This window comes from Centroberyx gerrardi, chromosome 2 (assembly GCF_048128805.1).
Source record: "Centroberyx gerrardi isolate f3 chromosome 2, fCenGer3.hap1.cur.20231027, whole genome shotgun sequence".
In the NCBI taxonomy this organism is placed as follows: Eukaryota; Metazoa; Chordata; class Actinopteri; order Beryciformes; family Berycidae; genus Centroberyx; species Centroberyx gerrardi.
This window is the reverse complement of record NC_135998.1, coordinates 16,789,092-16,809,433: the sequence shown is the minus strand read 5'-3', so window position 1 is coordinate 16,809,433 and position 20,342 is coordinate 16,789,092. Positions and strand designations below refer to the sequence as shown.

Sequence of the window (20,342 nt, the reverse complement as noted above, 5' to 3'; positions counted from 1 at the left end):
ATTAGGTGTATAATCTTGTGTGTGTTCACTGCACAAATGTAGAGGTTTCAATAGGCAAGAAGATTCGAGAAGAGAATAGGTGAGTTACAGGTAAGTTTTACAAGATAAATAATTAGATATGCCATGATTAGGTTCAATAAAACATCCACGTCTTCAGGATTTTAGATCTTAATGTAGCATGTTTTAAAGTATTCGCTACACAACTGATTTGGCAGACAACATGCATCATACTACCTGATATGAATTATATTTTATTACCGTTTCAGTTTTGCCATGCAGAAATTGAATTTGGCCCATTTCATTAAAGATTAATTTTAAGTATAGTATTGTTTACTCTTCATTAGGACAATTTAATTCACTGAATCTAAAAGTTTCTTACCACTTAAATGTTCCTCCTTGAGTAAAGCCTTTGGCAAAAAAGATCTAAACAATGGGGAAATGTCTTTTTGTCCAAAAGAGAGGCTTTATGCTTTCAGTGGCTGCAGTGAGGCCGACCGCACAGTCTTCCTGCCTGCCACTCATCATTAAGCCGTGGATATTAGGCCCAACTCAGAAATAAATTGATGGCTTGCTTGCTTGCCAATGCCCGGGCTTATGCCTACAGATGAACAATGTGTTCGCATGGAAGTTTAACTGCACAATAGCCAGCAGACTCAGGTTCACTCAGACAGTGGGAGGAGGGGGGGGCAAAGCATTGTATGCACGAGAGAGTAGTGCATGTGTGCTTCTTTTTGGCAAGGCTGAGCCTAGCCCGGGTATTTTCTCTGAAACTCTGCACTGACGCAGAACGCACTCCGGCCTGTTGGGCTCAGGCTGAAAATGAGAACTGCAACCGTTACTGCAACTAAATATTTATCGTCTTTAGCGTTTTATCCTGTCAGATCATGTACTTATCCTGTGCTTTATTAGTGAAAGAGTATGATGCATAGTTCAGGCCACAATAAATTGGCCTAAAGGCTGCGGAGATGGGCAGGAGGAGCTGTGGTACACAAGCAGTGTATTCCTGGGAAGAAGGGGCCGGGGCACAGGGCAGGGATTTCCTTTTTTTAGGCCCAAGGGATTACTGGGGTTCTGGAGGGGGGAAACAGAAGCAACACAAACACACACACAGACACACACAAATGTGCACACAGACACACACACACACACACACATGCACAGGAAAGCAATATCAACTTTGGAACACAATGGGACTCAGCATGAACAGAAGGGGAACACGGGACGGGGGCGACACAAGGGGAGCAGAAGTACCCCGGTTTAAGACCACACAAGCTCCGTCCCACTGAGCGGCTGCACACCGGCCCGCTTTACACCCACGAATATCCAGTGACACTCTTTCTGCAGGGACTTACAATGAGTGGAACCGTGGAATAAGATTAGATTCCTTCCACCCGTGTGTAAAAGGAAATAGAATCACGCAATGGATGCACCGCAAATTATCTTAATGGAAAACATGACCGTTCACTGTACTTGATCAATTAAGCCGACGCTGTTGGCTCTGCAGTGTGAAGAGTTACTGGTCGTTACTGTCCAAAATGGACAATTAACAAATAATGCAAATGATGGCTCTGATTCAGGAACACCTGGAGTTACTTGTGACATAATTTCTTCAATACACTGGAAAAGATATTTGTGTAGACTTCAGGTCCTTAACTCTTCAGCTGATGATGCATCCAAAATATTTACATCCATTTAAAGTGCCGGCCCGCTGTGATGCAAAGGATTCTGTCATCAAAAGTTTTGGGGGAATGGGGTTTTCCATGCATTTTGCCCCTCCTTTGAAACAAGCATTTGCCCTTAATTGCAAGAAATTGGTTTTAGCCAATATGCTGTTGCCCAAATAAAAAACATAAAATATTGGTCTCATAAAAGAGAAGATTTGATTTGATTTTTTAATTGATGCCTTTTATAAAGTCAAAATTGTTTGTAGAAAAGAGGTTTGTATACATAGAGTGACATTAAATGTCTGCTGAAGTGGACAGGATCAACATCATTTATTACGTTTGACAGGCTTCTTATGAATGACGACTGAATGAGTAACCTGCTGAGAATCAGCTAAAATTCATATCCAAAATTCACATCCTCAACTACTTGTAGATCAGGGCCTACTGCTGCACATAAAAGTATTGTGCTTTCCTTCAGAATGATGCTAGGTTTCCCAGACTTATTCCACCTCCACATATCTCACATCTATAAAGAACTTAAGGTGCAAGTCTGAGGTCTGGATCCTGACACGTGTAGCACAGGTGTTAAATCCGTGCTGCACAGAGTTAACGCAACTCTGAGTCGCCGCCTACGCTGCCAAAGTAGCAAGACCCAGAGCGCGGCATTGAGAGCAAAATACAACCTTTCTCTGGGGTTGTGGGAAGCAGGAAGAAAGGCTTTCAGGAGCGGAGGAGATATACAGGGAGCAGAAATCGTGTTAGCACCCATATCAATGTATATGTGTGCTAAAATGAAATTTAGAAACATATTTAATCAGTTGTGAAATGGAGACAACATGAATTATCAGCAGAAAGGCTCTTACGGCCTCCTCTGTTATAAAACCATCATTAGTGCTTTGTGTGCTTAGCTGGAGTCCCGGTAAAGAGGGAGAAGGGGAGAGGAGAAAATGAGAAAGCCGCAATTCGCTGATAAGGAGCCGAGTTAGAAATGCTCTGGCTGGCTGAGCTAAACAAGCTATCTGAATATAATTACTTCATAGTAGTGAAGCAAAGGGACTGCAGTCTCTCTTAACCTCTGCTTAATGAGTAATCGAGGCCATAATGGGAAACTGCAGGGTTTTTAAAATATCCATCTAATTGGCTTTAATCTTAGAAAAAGAGGAGATTCAGAAGTACAGTGACGTGACGGGCATTAAGAAAGTGCAGGTATGAAGCATCAGTTGGCATGAGAGAGACAGTTTGAATCACTACAAAAGTCACATAGCGATTAATTAAAGGTTGACTAATTGACAATATCGGCCCTGATGGTTGTGAAGATGCAATAGTGAGCAAATGGTCAACCACATGAATTTCTCACCTGTACAGTATGTGCACAGGAGCCAAACTCAACTTCAGTTGTGATTACTGGAACCTTGTAAATGCTATTCAATAATAGCTAAGGCATACGTTTATACAATCTTCTCTTTAGAAGCTGTCTCTGTCACCGCCAAAGTACTCTTTGTGAAACCAAATTTGTGTGCTGTCTCTACATTTGGTAGCTTTTATTCAACAGTTACTTTTAGGTATATTACACCATATATCAGTTTCTATGGTATATAGATTTATGTGCGGTTTCTGCACATTTCCCCAGACTTACTATACCATATATTGAACATAGGAGGTCATGGTTACATGTTATGTGCCTTAAACCCCTGAGCCACCAGGACACCCTCTTTTTTGTATCTCCAGTTTGTCAAATTGGCAACACATATAGAGAGCTGGCTGATGCACAGGCCAGTAGACCATCAAAGTAGCCCCTCCCCCTCTTTCCCGCTGTATAACTAAACACAGTGAGTGAGAGTGAGAGAAGAGCGAGACACGGCTTGGCGTCCTTTGCAGTAATTTACCTCAGGTAAATTAGCCTACGCAGTGATTAAAGTTTTCGGTCTCTATAGTGACAATTTGTGTGCGTTGGTCAGAAATATACTAATCACTTTCCACCCAAAATACCACGCCTGTCCCATTTAATTTGCAAATTACAGAGGCGGGCTGAGCGCCTACCTGCCTGCAGCACCTCCAACAAACCTAATGACAGACGTATACTCCCAGATACATTTTTAAGATAGCCGATGTATAGAAATGTATAGAAGACGTAAGTTACAATCAGCTTAAGCACAGAAATTTGTTCTCTCTCATGCAGCCAACAGCTTTAAGCTGCTGGAAATCACAACATTATGTGGCATTATCACAAACAAGATGACAAATTCCATCTGCGTAATGATAAACTGCATGAACTGCATGAACGTATATTGCATTTTCCAATTTTAGATCTATATTTGTTGCACTCTCCACAGTATGAGGATCTTAAATATATGTTGAGCTGGGCCAAGAGTTGAACCGTGAAACCAGATCTGAGAGGCTTGTTATGGAGCAACACACACACACACACACACACACACACACACACACACACCCCGGTGCCAGGGAGCTGTGGAGAGGAGATTCTCCCAACATCTCACCCTATGGTTTGAGGCTCATTACCTTCTGTTGAAAAGCTGTCCAGAATTGCTTCATGCAAAGCAGGGGAGGTTCATTTTGTCGGGCTGTTTTTCTTCCTCAGATTATGCAGGCAGGTGTTTGCACGATGTGTGTGCGTGTGCGTGTGTGTGTGTGTGTGTGGCCGGGCAATCAAACCCAACCTCCACTTTCTCGGACAAATTAAATGATGGAAGAAACCTGGAATGGCGCTCAGGACAGAGAGGGATAGTAAGCATTCAGGAAAGGGCAAAAAAAACAAAAAAACAAGACAGTATTAGAATAATGTCTCAGCATCATATAAATAGTTCCTATCGCCCCAAACATACAGATGATGATTAAGATCCGGTTTAGGTTGCTAGTATTCGTCAGTGAGTGAATACACTGGATGGTTGCTGGTGGCATTGGCTTGTCAACAACACACACACTGGGGCGTTTCTGGCGGCTCAGTTGGCTAAGGTGCATGCGGTATACGGTATAACATATATAACTGCAACATCCTGGGTCTGAATTCAGCCCAGGACCTTTGTCGCATATAATTTCCCCCTCTCTCTCCCACCCTTCCACTCTCTCTTGACTGTCAGCTATCAAATAAAGCATAAAAGAACCCGCCCCCCCCCAAAAAAAAAAACAGGACATCGGTCATGTATTAATGGACTGCCGCTGCAGGAATACTCCCTGTCCTAATGCAAATAACGAAATAACGAATACAAGCACAATACCAGGGAATTGGAAGATTGAGTAATGCCAAATGGGAATGTCGAAAACACGACACGTATTTTACTGCTTAACAAGCCTTGATACTGCTTTTCTGCTGCGACGTCCCATGACAGCAAACACACGCGCGCACACACACACACACACACATATACACACACGGCGAGGAGGCTATGTCTCACCGGTGGCAGTTCACAGCAATTACAGACAAAGCGGAAGGAGCGAAGCAAAGAAGTAACGCTCCTGAGAACTCACGAGTTACCATGGAAACGTCGGCTTCTGAATGAATTTGCTCGAAAAGGGGAGCGAAAGAGATGAGTCCAAATTGTAGCATCAACCACACCAACCCCCTCTCTCCATCCCCTGAATTGCAAGGAGAGAGCAGGGGCTGCAATTCCCAGCAAACCGACCCACCATTACTGACGCTGGCACCACACACACACACACATAATGTATGCATTATATATGTATATGGTGGACATTTTTAGCTAAAATGCCGCACAGCACCATGAGCACATACATTTTTAACATGGGTGGCCTGTAGTGAGAACCAAACGCCTAATTCTGGCAGTGTTGGCGGTGTTATACAGGACCGCTGCATGTGATATGCAAAGAGGCAGGCACACACACGCTCACTATCCTATTGGAGGCAGAGTATTGCGAATTCCCATCCGAAACAGCATTTCACCGTCTAGGATGAACAGGACCAAACGATGCTGCACCGACGCTGTGCAGGCGTCTGCTCGAATGCAAAATTCTGATCTACGCTGTGCACAATCCTCAGAACCCCTACATACAGTTTTCGGCATTCAAATATGTATTTATTATTGCTACGACCAATTCAACGGCAGTAGCAGCATTCACCGCCACATTGAGCCATACTTACTCGTCGTATTTAATGTGGTAAATTACGTCCTCCTCTCTCTCCTTGGCCTCTCCTCCTGTAGCTGTAGCCGAGCATTTGGCTGTAGAGTCTGTCTGAGAGGTGGAGGCTCCGCTACTGTCCGAGTTTAACACAACATTATTCCTGTTACTGTCCATGCTTGTGGCAATTTGGCCCTGGTTTTGGGCCTGTCCCGGCTCGGCCTCCAGCTTGCCATTAGTCCTTTTGGGGGGCCGGCCCACCTTGCCCTTGGTGGGGGGGGATATCTGTCCCTTGGGAGCGCGTGTCACATTTTCGATGCAGGCCTCGAACCAGGCGCCGATGCTCACGTCTCTGCAGTCCACCAGCTCGTTAATCTGAGGAGACACACACACACACACAAATAACACCTGGTCTCTTTTGATCTTGTGCCGCCTGTTGTTTAATGCTTGTGTGCTACTACAGGCTGATCAAGGACCCTTTGTGGGATCAATAAAGCGTTCATTTATTCATTCGCTTATCAAAGTGTTCATTCATTCTCTCAAATCGGCATGAAAATTCTTTCATCCTAGGGAGCCTGGCTTCCTGATGTCAATCTCCAAAGACTACTGTGCCAAATTAGGTGAAAACAACAATTTTTATGCAGCGTTGAAATAAATTCCTTCCTTGGCATTGGCTGGCTACGTATTCCTTTGTCAAACCTGAATCAATGAGACTATCTGTTGAACCCGCAGTAGATGCTTAAAGCTTGTAAAGGCATGTGACCTTGATATCCAGTGAAGTCGAACAATTCCCAAGTCATCTGCTTGGTTATCTATCTGCCTGGCTGCTAGACGGGCTGCTGGCACCACAACAGGTCCAGTCCAACACATATAATCCCCCGACGGGTGGGTTAGCCAGCCAGCAGAGCACAGTAGAGCACAGTAGACACACACACACACACACACAGTCAGGGTCTGTGTGTGTGTGTGTGTGTGTGTGTGTGTGTGTGTGTGTGTGTGTGTGAGCACTGGGTGACTAGACCCTCTTTATAATGTGTGACTTGGCAAGTGCCTGGGTGACTAGGACCGGTTTATAATGTGTGGTTTGGCATGTGGCTTTCTGGCAGGGCAACCCACAAACCCCCTGTGGGTTGGCTGGTCTGACAGGCCATCATGATGATCACAAAGCATGTGTCATTCCTCTGGCCTGGCTTTGTGTGTGTGTGTGTGTGTGTGCATGTGTGTGTGTGTGTCATCACTCCTTGTAAGTAATGCTGCAAAAGGAACAGAAATGAAGGAAATCAAGGTATCAGGGCTATGGATAGACACATAAGTAGTGAGACTGGAAAGGTGCATGCACGTGTGTGCACGTGCATACACACACACACACACACACACACAGCCCAGGTCATTTTGGCTACACTACAGTATCTAAACCCTCTGCAGTGCTCTAGCACAGGGCAGTGAAGAAAAGAAAAGAGACTGCTGAGTAAAGAAAAAAACTACAGTCGCACTCAAATGTTTGTGCATTGACTTTTTGTATGTTTTGTTAGGCTACAAAATAATTTCAAAATGCAACCATTACAGAATGCTCAACTGCATCAAAGAAAATTCAACAAACACATAAAAAGGTAGGCTATAAACATTTAAATAAGAAAAGTCTAGTGTGCATTTGAGCTAAATTGTGCCACTGACAAATATTTTCTCAACATTTAATGTCACTCATTACTTGGACTTCATATTTAGGTTGTGGTGCAGGGGTTTTGAAGAAGCCTTTTTATATCTGCCAATTTTTTATATTGGCCTCTTCCATTTTATTGATTCATCTCGTATTGTTTTACTTTCTAGCGCCCATGAACAGGCCTTTTTATGACTGCCAATTCTTATAATATAAACTTGCATCTACTTTAGTTTTATTTATTCACCTGTACTTTGCACTACGTTTTGCCTTTCCTTATGTAACACTTTGTACATGTTTTAATACTTTGCAACATTTGTTTTGACAAGTGCTATGAATAAAGTTTGTTGTTGTTTTTATTTAGAATAGTTCGGTTCATAACTTGGTACTGAGACTGCAGTTTGGTATGTTTCTGGTACAAGGGGGAAAATGTGTTAATTCTTGACAAAATCCACATGAATTTTCATTATTCATTCATGCATTGTCTTTTCCTGCTTATTCCTATTCGGGGTCATGGGGGGGCTGGAGCCTATCCCAGCATGCATTGGGTGGAAGGCAGGGAAACACCCTGGACAGGTTGTCAGTCCATCACAGGGTGAACACACACAGACAAACACAGACAAACAAACTCTCATTCACATCTATGGGCAGTTTAGAGTCTCCAGTCCACCTGACCTGCATGTCTTTGGACTGTGGGAGGAAACCCAGGTAAACACAGGGAGAACATGCAAACGCCACACAGAAAGGACCGAAGCCGAAATTCAAACCCAGGACCCTCTTGCTGTGAGGTGAGAGATGCTGCACATTTTCCAATTAGCAAATCCGAGAGAGACAGGCACAATACTCCCTTGTAGTAGAAAAATAGAAATCTGTTAATTAGCTGCGACCAGCAGCTCTATAGCTCGCTCTGTCGGTCAGTCGGTCGGTCGGTCGGTCGACAAAAATTTCCCCACGCATGTATGCATGCGCGTACGTGGTCGCAGCTATTGCGAATTTGCGCTTGTTTAGTTATAACAGCATGATGTTTCGGTCTCTCAACCTTCACATAACCTTCACTTAGCAAATCCAAAATCATTTCTCAAAAAAACACTTGAATACACAAACCTTAAAAGAGAGCCCATTTTCAATAGATATGGTTATACAGTATAACTATAACCTACAATACACAGTTGAATCTTCAGCAGCCTGCAGCTAACTACATGCTGCCACTAGCTCAAATTATGCAAAACAACAGTATTTCCTATCATAATTACGCAGACGACACACAGATCTACATAGCTTTTTAACAGATGACTATGGTCCAATAGACTCACTAAATAAGTGCATTGAACAAATCAATGACTGGATGTGCCACAATTTTCTGCAACTAAATAAAGATAAAACTGAAATAATTGTTTTTGGTGGACTTAAAGTCACTGTTCACCTTGAATCCCTCTCACTGGAGACTAAAAACCAAGTCAGAAATCTTGGTGTAGTTATGGACTCTGACCTAAACTTCAATAGCCACATCAAGACAATTACAAAATCTGCCTACTATCACCTTAAAAATATCGCAAGAATTAAAGAATTCATGTCCAAGCAGGACCTTGAAAAACTTGTTCATGCATTTATTTTTATTAGGCTTGACTACTGTAACAGGTGTCTACAGGTCTCTCTAAAAAAGCTACTAAACAACTGCAGCTCATCCAGAATGTTGCTGCCAGGGTTCGAACCAGGACTACGAAAATGGACCACATCACTCCAGTGCTGAGATCTCTGCATTGGCTTCCTGTGTGCCAAAGAATTGAGTTTAAAATTCTGTTGCATGTTTATAAAGCACTTAATGGTTTAGGACCAAAATACATTTCTGATCTCCTTCAATGTTACGAACCCGCCAGACCCCTCAGGTCTTCAGGTGCTGGTCTGCTTACTGTTCCCAGGGTCAGAACAAAGCATGGAGAAGCAGCTTTTCGTTTTTATGCTCCTCATGCCTGGAACAAACTTCCAGAAAATCTGAGGTCTGCCTCCACTTTACAATCTTTTAAATCAGGGCTTAAAACGTTTCTGTTCGCCAGGGCTTTTTAAGAAATCTAGGGCAACACTCATCTGCACTGTAATATTTATTTATATCTTTTTTATTTTCTTTTAAATGTGATTTTAATGCACTTTTCACTTTTCTAATCCTCTTGTTCTTTTATTTATCTTTCTATTTCACTTGATTTGAACTGCACTAGTTTACTTTTTAAGTCTTTTATCTTGTGGATCTCGTCTGTACTTTTGCACTTTTTAATTGTAAATGTTTTACCTTTACTGTATTTTTTATTACTCTGTAAAGCACTTTGAATTGCCTCAGTGTATGAAATGTGCTATACAAATAAAGCTGCCTTGCCTTGCCTTATGATCAGTGAAAGACGCTTGTTTTTATATGGAATCCATTTCTAAAATGTGACACCTGATATATAATTCAGTGTTCTCGGTAACACAAATTTTCAAATTACAGATGGAAGAGTAAAGCTTTTTCTCACTGGGCTTTAGACACGACTACCGGAGGACAACCTGGTGACTTTTCTTCCCTGTTCTGGCGATTATAAAGTCCAGGTTAGGATTTCATGCAGCTGTGAGAAGCCAAAAAGGACAGCATTAACGTATGATACTATCTACTACTAGCTGCACTCAACTAACTTATCACACAGCTTCCAAAACTGAATAGAAAATAGAAAACTGAGCACTTAACTTCAACCTAAAGGTAAAGTTTGAGTACCATGACATAAAACTGTGACCAGCAGCTAGTATACATCTCTCTGTCCCAAACATTTCACAAAATGTTGTGCTGCTTTTCATTTATATTCATCCCAAACTGACACTGACATGAGTGACGGCTTGTCAGAGTGACGGCTTGTCTATTGATCCACAAGTCTCACTGAGATGTGTGATCGTTTATATCTGTTGATCCCAAAGTTGCACTGACAGGAGTGACGGCCCGTCGGACTCGGGACAGTTCTGTGTTGATTAGATGTCAATTCTGCTCCTGTTCTTTTCCTATTTGGTTGTTTTTTTATTGTCTTTATCTATTGATCCCAAAGTTGCACTGACCAGAGTGATGGCTCATCGGACTCGGGACAGAGTGTCGTATTGATTTGTGATTTTTGCCCTTTCCTGAATGGCTGTTTTTGATTGTGTTTATCTATTGATTCTGAAACTACATTGTGATGTGTGACTGCTCATTGGAGAGGGAGAGTTTCCTGTTGTGGTGTGATTTAAGCCCCTCCCCCTTTCCTGATTGGCTGTTTGATTATCACATTATTAGCACACATCAAAACAGCAATGCAGGGGAGGTGCAGTTGGTTTCATTGAGCCAAATAGGTCGCAGCTTGTCACAAATTACATGCTTGTTTTTTCATTAGCTCTCAATAATAGTTTCATTAATAAATTATTTTGTAACACAACAAAATATACAAAAGATAAAGGCAGCATTATCGTAGGCTAGAATGCCTTTCATTAAAGAAACCAATCAATTAAAGTAATTTTTTATCTCCATTTATATATTGCTAGGAATTGCCACCTTAAAAACCTTTCACGCTTTCAAAGACAGTGTGGACAATTTCAGACCTTTGGATGAACTTGTGTTAGGTCCATCATTGTGCATGAACCTTTTAAAAACACAGGGAAAATTTCCCAGTTCCCAAAATGTCATTGCCCCGCCCCCATCTCACCTTGTACATCCCGATTCCCGGGTCGGCTAGTGCGTTTCGGCTGGACGTGGATGGCTGGATGTCCTGTGCTGGGCTGGAGGACTTGGACCCATTTTTGGTACTGGTCAAGTTACTGGTAGCGTTGGGGTCCGGCTTGGCTACATTACTGGTGCTGGTAGTGATGCTGCTGGTCTTGTTGTTGACTGCGATGTTGTCATTTGCATTGGTCGGACTAGCCATAGCAGCGGGTGAGGCCGGCTCCGGGGAGTTCTGGCCTGCAGGCCTGGAGCCGGGGGGCGGAGCCGAACTACAGGCTACACCCGCAGAGTCCTTGGGCGCGGGGCTGTCAGGAGGGTCGCTCTGAGAGCGGATCAGCAGCTGAACAATGTCGTTGAGGCCCACATTGTAGTCAAACAGTGTCTGGCCATCTTCCATCTGAAACAAAAGACACAAACACACATGAATGGTCATGAACATACAGATGCACAGACACAGCAACGTACGCAGCTTCACTCAGGCATCAACATGCCCAAATAGACTGTATTTGAACACAAGCACATTTGCACACAAAGATATTCTTTTCAAATTTTGTCCCCGATTTCTTTCCTGATGGACACCCGGGTGTTACCAAATGAATAGCATCGCACTGCAGCGCGCCCTCAGACAAACACGCTAGGCTGCTTGTCAAGGACAAACAAAGAGCACATTAGACAGAGACAACATGCCACTGTTGAGCTCAGTGAGAGAAAACCACCATGTGTTGTTACTGCACTGAGCGGCATCAGGAGGACGCAACGAAACACAGCACTTGACTGAACCTCCACACCTGTAAATACACCAGTGGTGTTGAAGTATGCTGTTTGAAAGAGTCAACAACAACATTTGTTTTCCATTCTCAAATACGCCTATGTGCAGCTAGTGATTAAATACATTTAACTGCAGATCAAAGTGGACGACTGAACTGATTTAGCCTATTCCAAATAAAAGGCAAGAAAACTGTTTGGAGCAGTAGCCATCTATGGCCGTTAAGCTGCTACTCGACAATACTAATTAGTCACGTTATGGTTTATTTACCTATCAAATTTAAGAGCAATGGATGCTGAACTGCACCTCCACTCACCATCCGCTCTGTTTTTCTCCAAAAAAAAGAAAAAAAAAGAAAAGAAATGAATGAGCGAATTAAAGTGATAGGGAAGGAGATGTGGCTGGGGGTGAAAAAAAAAAGAAATGACTGGGTTGCTATGGCAACCAATAAAGAGCAGCCCCCCCAATGAACCTGAATCATATACACAATCTTTGTCTACACCAACCCACCACCACCATCACACCTCAACCCTGTCTGTGGTTTTCTGGTGGAAAGGCAAATGGGTGTCAGAAAATGGCTTCGCTCAAAAAAACATAAGCTCTTTAAAAACCGAGAGGGCCGATTAGAAACACTATTTTTTACTTCCTTGTACACCAGCGCTTTAGAAATGGAGCTTATGGCGGACACGCCAACTCATTACAGACATCAGCTATTCATTTCAGTCCTCAAGCCCACAAGCCCATTGTGCTGCGGAGACAAGCATGGCCGCCACTCTCTCGCTCCCCTTCTCTTCTTCGTTATTAGAGAGCGAGGAGGAGAGCGGCTAGAGGCATCGCAGTAGAGCAGTAGAGTGAGTGAGCGCAATTTCCCCATCCCTCCCCATTTTTAATAGTCTCATGAAATTTAGATCAGAGGAGCAGTGGTGCAAATACAGCCATACAGTGGTTGCTATACTCACCTGCCTGTCTGTCTGGCTGACTGTGGCAGTCTATCTCGGCGTTTGTCTGTCTGTCTGTCTCTCTGCCTGACTATGATCGGTCTTTGAGTCAGTCTCACTCATTGTCTATCTCCCTCTGTCTGTCTGTCTGTCTGTTTGCGACCGCTTGGTCCTGTAGGGCTGCATTTGGAAAGACGGGCAGACCATCAGAGACAGACAGACAGACAAATAGCGAGCATCCTGCACAGAGAATAAGATAGTTGGCAGGATCGGCAGCAAGCAGGCTCGCTGTTAAGAAGTATTGGGTAGATGGACAAAGAGAATCAGGCAGACAGACAATAAATCAGTCATCCGGAGTGTCAGAGCAACATATTTCATGCCCCCGTATCAAACCTCATAAACCATATCTGAGCTGCCCTGGCTCTCCACGGCAACTTCATCACGATCAGTATAATCTGTATTTCAGCCCTGAAATAAGCAATCAGCTTCTCACCGCGATGTTTTACAGCCCCGGCATCAGTAATAACCAGCCGAATGACATTCAAAACAAGGGGCCGTCGTCTGCACAGGTAATGTTATGGAAATGGAATATTTTTTTGAGGTCGGGGTGTCTTGTAGAGAAATACTGCCGTGTGGATTATCTGTAGTGTGTAGGACAGCATGACATCATCAGGAAGAGTTCACTACAAAGGATATGGCATTTTCTCCTTTGCCATAAATGATGCAGTATAATAAAAATAACACTGCCTCTGGTATCTTCATTATATGACGGTGAAATGTTCATTACAATCAGTGTTCCAGTAAGAAACATTTCAACACGGTAACACATCATCACAAATGCTTTACACCGACTGGAGACACTTGACTGGAAAAATTCTCAGAGGCATCGACAAAATACAGTCAAACATCTTTGGCATGGCAACGGTCTGTATGCGTGCGTGTGCATGTGTGTGTGTGTGCATGTGTGTGTGTGTATCACATTGTTCAGTGGAACAAAATTAACACCTCTCCACAAAGCTAATTTCTCTGTGGCATTTAAACAGATAGTCTCTCAAAGACTCATTTCTTATCATAACAGACACCAAAGTACAAAGTAAGAAAGACAACCCCGAACAAAGAAAACAGAGAGAGCTGTGGCTGCCTAGACGCCATAAAAACATTCAACAGCTAGGGCCAGACAAATATTATCAGATCATCAATATATAATTCAAACTGCCTTATATCAGCCGATATAAGTAGCCTATATTTTCAATGTTTTTGTATTTAAGATAGATCCACAGCCAATAATAACCATTGTAGTGTAAAAATTGGGGCTGGACAGAAATTTCACTGTGATTTAATATTGCATTACTTTGCCAATATTGTATCAATATGTTGACACCTAGCACCGTATTCTAAGGCTTTTAAAGAGCTTCTAAAGCTTTTAAAGAGATATCAAGCTGATCCAAGCTGCATGGACAACACCTGCAAAACAGGATCAAATGCATTATGCCAAATAAATAGGCTGAATAATGAAATAGAAATCATGGTGGTCCGTTGTATTTTAGTGACTATTTGTCTGTGGTAAAAGAGGTTTAAAGGTGTGAAACCCAAGTCACACCAACACTGCTGGTGGAGAGATTGTGTTGCTGCTCCCCAAACAAAGAATTTGGAGATTTCATAGCAGGGCAGAAAATGCCCTCTTTGCTCAATCAGGCCATCCAACCCCCAACTCCTCCATCCCCAGCCCCAATTCTTCTTCGTCCCCCTCTCCGCCCACCGCCCGCCTTAGCGAAGAGTGTGAGCGAAAGAAGAAATAGGTCACATTTCCAAAAACAATGACACGGGGTGTGCCTGTATGCCTGCCATCTACCGAGCCTCCATCTTTTATCTCTTAATTTATGCATAATTCTGCACACACATCCGCTCTTTTTCAACACATTCCACTCCTAATTAGCAGCAATTACCAGTACAGGTGGCAACGGGTGCTTGTTTTGTGTGTCCGTTGGGTGCTCTCCTCACAAAGTGACTCTTGTTCCTAGCTTTTAACCATTGTGTTAAGAAGAAAAAATTGGATGCCATTTTTAACAAGCTAGAGTTCAGTTTAGTCGATTTTGCCCTCGTCCTAATTTCTGGCCCTGGAAAGTTAAATAACTATGCCTCACCTGTCGTACTGTGCCATGCATGTCTTCCAAGCCAGGTTAGGCAATATTCCTCTAATTGGTAATGAGGCATCAAGAAATGTTTCTCAAAAAACAACAAGTGAAAGGCAATGGCACCTCAATTTGCCTTTTAGTTTTACTGAACTGTTTTGGAACTCCATGCAATTCAAAACAATAAAACTTAAGTCTAAGATAAGCACAAGAACAATGGGGCCAATGAATAATGTCAGGCTGCAATACATCTAACATACAGTAATGCAATTCCCATTCCAATAGTAGCCTGACACAAAAAGTAACATAATGCCTTTGTCCATATACCTAAAAATGTTTAAACCCCATTTACCATAGGTATATTCTGGGGTTCGTAGGTTTAATGTAAAATTGGATAGAGATCAGAGATATACCATTACTGATACATCAGTGAAAGGCCAATATTGGAGACTAATGTTAGTGCACCAGTGTACTGTATGTGTCTGGACCTTTTTGATAGTACTTTACTTCAACATAAAAAGGTTCATTGTGTGCCAACCTGTCTGAGATACAGAGGTGGTAGATTTCACTACCCTTCATAATATAAAATTGGTCTCATATTTTTACTGTGCCTATCTATGCTTTTAAACACAAGTAGGTGGTGGATGAGGCCTATAATGCACCAGGGGGTTGCTGGATGTTTTCGGCCTAGAGTCCTGAGACGGTGCAGCAGGAACGCTTTCCCCAACCTCTGCTGCAAATCCATACCTGCCAGTATCGACACCTGAAAATAAGCTGCATTTTCCAGCACAAAACGCCCCCATCCCAACAGACAAAGCCACAGACCACACACACGCACACAGCTATTTTCATTTCTCTACTCTGCCATGTTTTCTGGCAGTCCAGCAGCTCAGTGAATCTAATTGCCAACTTTCTCTTGTAGATCACATCTGATTCTGCTTTTTAAAACTTATGCCAAACCGAAATTAGCATAAAGATTAACAATTCTCAATTCATCCAGCAGTATTTTCTGCTTGTCTTGTTTTACCATATTGTTTTTTTAGTTGGAACACGCAAGGCATGCCCAACCAGTACAAACAACTGCTGCAAAGATCCTAATTAACTACAAATGGGAATTTCTCTGAAATATGCAAGATTAACAGGGGAAATAGCGTCCTGTCAGCACAAAAAGAGAAAAAGCCAACATGAGGGACAAACCCGAGAAACATGGCAGACTTAGCAGGTATGACAGCCAGGGCGGACCTTTGGTATTCTGCCTTGCCGCGGCTGGAAAATGGTAGGGGAAACCCATAGTATGCACACTTCAGGTATAAGAGCTGGCAGTTAAGAGGCAGGATATCTGACCACTAAAGAAGCTAAAGCTTCTCCGAGTAGGAGTGGTAAAACCCTGAAAATGTGTGGGAGTGCTAGAAACCCTGCAATTGTACTCCAGGTCAGTGCCTCCCTCAGTCAAATAGGTTCAGTTCCCTGCTTAGGCCAGCCTCCCGCTCGAAGAAGGGTGTGACTGTGTACATGCATGGCTGCAGCCAACTCGGCTTCCCCTGAAAAATCCCTAGGAAAGCATACAGCTCAACAACATGCAATGAAAGCCCACCTAACATCAATCCATGTATAATCAAATTGTAATAATTTCTAGGCAACTGTCTGAGTATAATGGGGCTTGTCAGTAGTGTTTTGCTACAGCCCAACATTAGGCAACAGCTAACACTGGAAAACAGCCCAACTATTCAAACATGAAACACGTTGCTCCCTTCGTAAAAACAACCTATAGACTTTGTAACTCAAGTAGAAGTGACTTACGGCCTCATGCTTAAGGCACACAACACAATTACAAGCTGAGCCTTGAACCACCTAATGAACAGCGAAAACAATTATGAAAACTTGCAAATTAGAAGGCTAGAAGTGAGAGTGGGCGTTGAGCAGAAAGGCTGCATGGACAGTGGACTGTGTGTGTGTGTGTGTGTGTGTGTGTGTGAGCCGGCTGGTGAATGTGAGTGACATGAGATGGTGTTCAAAATGAAAGAGAAAGAAAACGAGGAATGCACAGACAAGTAAAGACCCTTAAAAAAAAACACACCAATATTAAGTTGTGTGGCTGTTGGCTCGAGACCCTTCAGACTCAAGGGCAAACATGACTTTGGACGAGAGAGGCAGCATGCACAGAGAGCTGGAGGGAAAACAAGACGCCATTTTGAAAAGGAATTAGACCGAGTTGTTCTGCCACAAGTCTAAATCCTGACAGAGTGAGGGCACCACTGTGTGCGTGTAAGGACGCTAGCTAGTGTACGCTGCGTGTCAATGGCTCATTCCATGCATTACTTAACACATGGAAATCCCCTAATCGACCCAACCCACTTATTTTCCTCTTCCGAGATGAAGGAAGCACAGGATTTACTACACGGGCCTAGCCTATGCATACTCAGCAGTATTAACCTAGTGGGACACCTCTTATGGCTACATGCTGGCCATGACAATTCTTAAGCATAACAGCTGATACACTGTTTATTTATCAGCTTGTGTATAAATCGGTTTATGTATGTTTTATGTACACCATGGGTATATATCCAGTGAATTCAGTGAGTGCCTGGGACTTGTGATGAAGTTTTTCCATTGTACTTTTAATAAGGCCAACTTGAATTTAACTACACAATGTCCACTGCTGTTGGATGAAAACCTCGCCTTTTCAAGAACTGAAGAAAAACAGCCTTGTTTTGTACTTGATGAGCATGCAGTATTTAAGCTATACAATAGGTTTTGAGCTGGTTTTGTTGGTCCCAGGATGATGAAAATTCCTCACAACTGTCAAATGACATATAAAAGTAGCAACACACAACATCAGCAATAAGAAAATGCCCATTTAGCTTTAAAATGAAAGCAATTCCCACCTATGGAAAATGCATCCAAGGGAACTGTTGTGACAGTTGTAACGTAACATAACTATGCAACTCTCTCCTCTTTTCTAAAGTTATATTTGGTTGTTAATGTCACAAGCACTTCCCTAATCCTCTTATACAATACTCAGTAGATTCAAGAATCTGTCATTTTGCAAGGTTTTACAGACTTTACCAGGCCAACGTCCGTTTTTGAGGACAAGCGCCTACAGATTTTCCTATTGAAACGACCATCACCCGTTAACTAACACCACACCATTAACAAGCAACAGCATTCCGAGCAGTGGAGTCTTTCCTCCAGCATGCAAAAAGCTATTTTCCTCTCCATCTTTCAGCATATAGCGTATTCATCCTTTAGCTGAACAGCACATAAGGAAAGAAAAAAAAATCAACCCATCATGGCCTATTTACATGCCTCACAATCCTGTTTCTGTTAGACTTCATTATCTTTTAATTACACAACAGGAAGTAGGTTAGACAATTAAAACCGGCAGGAAACCAGTTATAACTGCAGGAATTCCTTAGGCTGTAACATCCATATGACATATGACAGAAGGAAAGCGTGATTAAATGTAAACAACGTGAGAACAACAGAACATGTAGACTATTTACGTCCTGGAGGCCTGTCTGGCAGTCTGAGTCATATTGCTTTATATTCACTTTGTAATGCTACACAAATTGCTAAAGCAATCACCTGCCCCAGCCTCCTCCTTGCATTAGGCATCTTCTGCTTATTAGTGAGATTAACGGCTGGTAGGATGAAGGCTCTCGCTTGCTCATGCACGTTAGCATGAATACAGTAGGTGGGCCTCTCTCTCTCTCCCTCTCTCCCTCACACGTGTGGCCATCACAGGCCAGCAGTTTACTGCTTTCACACCATTGTCTCCCCAAACTGCTGGCATTTTAGTGACATTAAACTTGGTTCAACCCCTGTGCGGGAGGGACAGAGAGTACACTAACATCTGTTCACGGTAATACGAATCATGGCATTTCTAACACAACGTGTTCAAACAGTGTGGGGAATTGCCATGCCAATACGCCAGCGAATAACAAAGCTGGACTGGTCTCAAAACACCAAAAAATGTATGGTTTCAGCCTCATTTTGGTCTTGGCCAAATTATTCTGGTCTCTGCATTGGTTTCAAATGTCCTCCCAAGGATAAAGTGACATTGTAGGACTGGCCCAAACACATTTTTCCTCTGCACTGTTGGTGTTTTGTGCTGCTTTGAGTGTGCAGACAATATTATACATCCTCAGTGATATGTGTATGCATTTGTAGGATATTATTAATGTTGAAACTGTGATAGATTTCCACTGTTCTGATTGGCAAAAAGAAAACCAGTTATCATACCTTCATACTGAAAACAATGCTGGGTGACATACTAAACTAACTTAGTAGAGGGTTATGCCTGTAAGTCCTGTGCATGTCAACCATCTGCCTGGATCTGTAAGGAATATTTACACAGTACTAAATCGATAGGCCACTCATTAATCAAATATAACCCACGGTATGCATCTTACAGTAGATTACAGTAGATAGCCCTCTGCACACTGTACAATAGAGACGAGAGGGCAGCAGCGCGCGGGTGTAAACACAACTCCACTTGCTGCTTAGATGGCAGGGCACGTGGAGCCACGCGTCTCCTCCTCCCTCAAATTATCATTAACATCATCACAACAAAACACATGCACAAACATGATGGCTCACGAAAGGGATTACGGTGCTTTACAGCCACATGTGCGACATGTTTAAAAAAAAAAGAAAAAAGAAAAAAAGGCCTTCAGCAATGCATTATGTGAGCTGCACAACAACACAGGCTACCATGCAAAATAGGCTGTCGTTAAATTAATTAGAGAAACACACATCGATGAGAAATCTCACGAAAATGCAGGGTTATGTGCATCGGCTGCTTCATATGTGGAAATAGCGGCTGAGTTCTGACATAGAGGGCGATGTTCTGTGCTCTCGGCAATGTAAACAAACATGTCTACGAGTTTCAGACATTGTTGCATGCGGGTCTACTCAGCTGTAACATGTATCGCCCGCCGATACATCCGTGTAATATCGTCGTTTTTTGGGGGGGACTGGCACACGGCGTCCCCGGGCTAACGTTCTTGCGCAAGAACTATTGGCGAATTCCTATCAAAACAGGAAGCTCGGGTCCGAAACGGCTAGCAGACCACTGGGCACTCCAGCACCAAATCCTGCAAAGCATTAAAACCGACTGTTGCACGACCCGATGACACAAAATAGCTTTTTTACCTGCTTCCCCCGATAGAATAGCCGCTGCTGCTCTGGGTTTACATTGAAGATCTCCTGTATTTTCAACCGTAGAGACTCAATTTTAGTCAATCTAGAAAGATCCTCAATGGTTCGCGTCTCCTTCCCGTCTATAGTACGAATCTGAATCCACATCGTTGCACCGCCCTGTTCCGTCCGAAATAAATAACAGAAAATGTATTCTGAAACAAACACGAGGTTGTTTTTGG

The 20,342-nt window shown here is 42.9% G+C and overlaps 1 protein-coding gene across 1 annotated transcript in view; it reads right to left on the bottom strand.

Moving 5' to 3' along the window:
- Positions 1 to 20,342, bottom strand: part of uhrf2 (ubiquitin like with PHD and ring finger domains 2) — a 33,751-nt gene extending 13,409 nt beyond the window's left edge. Inside the window, exons 1-3 of the mRNA XM_071914842.2 lie at positions 20,116 to 20,342; positions 11,109 to 11,522; positions 5,782 to 6,134 (exon numbers count right to left, since the gene is read on the bottom strand). Coding sequence (XP_071770943.2) covers positions 5,782 to 6,134; positions 11,109 to 11,522; positions 20,116 to 20,268 — 920 coding nt within the window. The 5' untranslated portion in view covers positions 20,269 to 20,342. The remainder of the gene's footprint in view (positions 1 to 5,781; positions 6,135 to 11,108; positions 11,523 to 20,115) is intronic.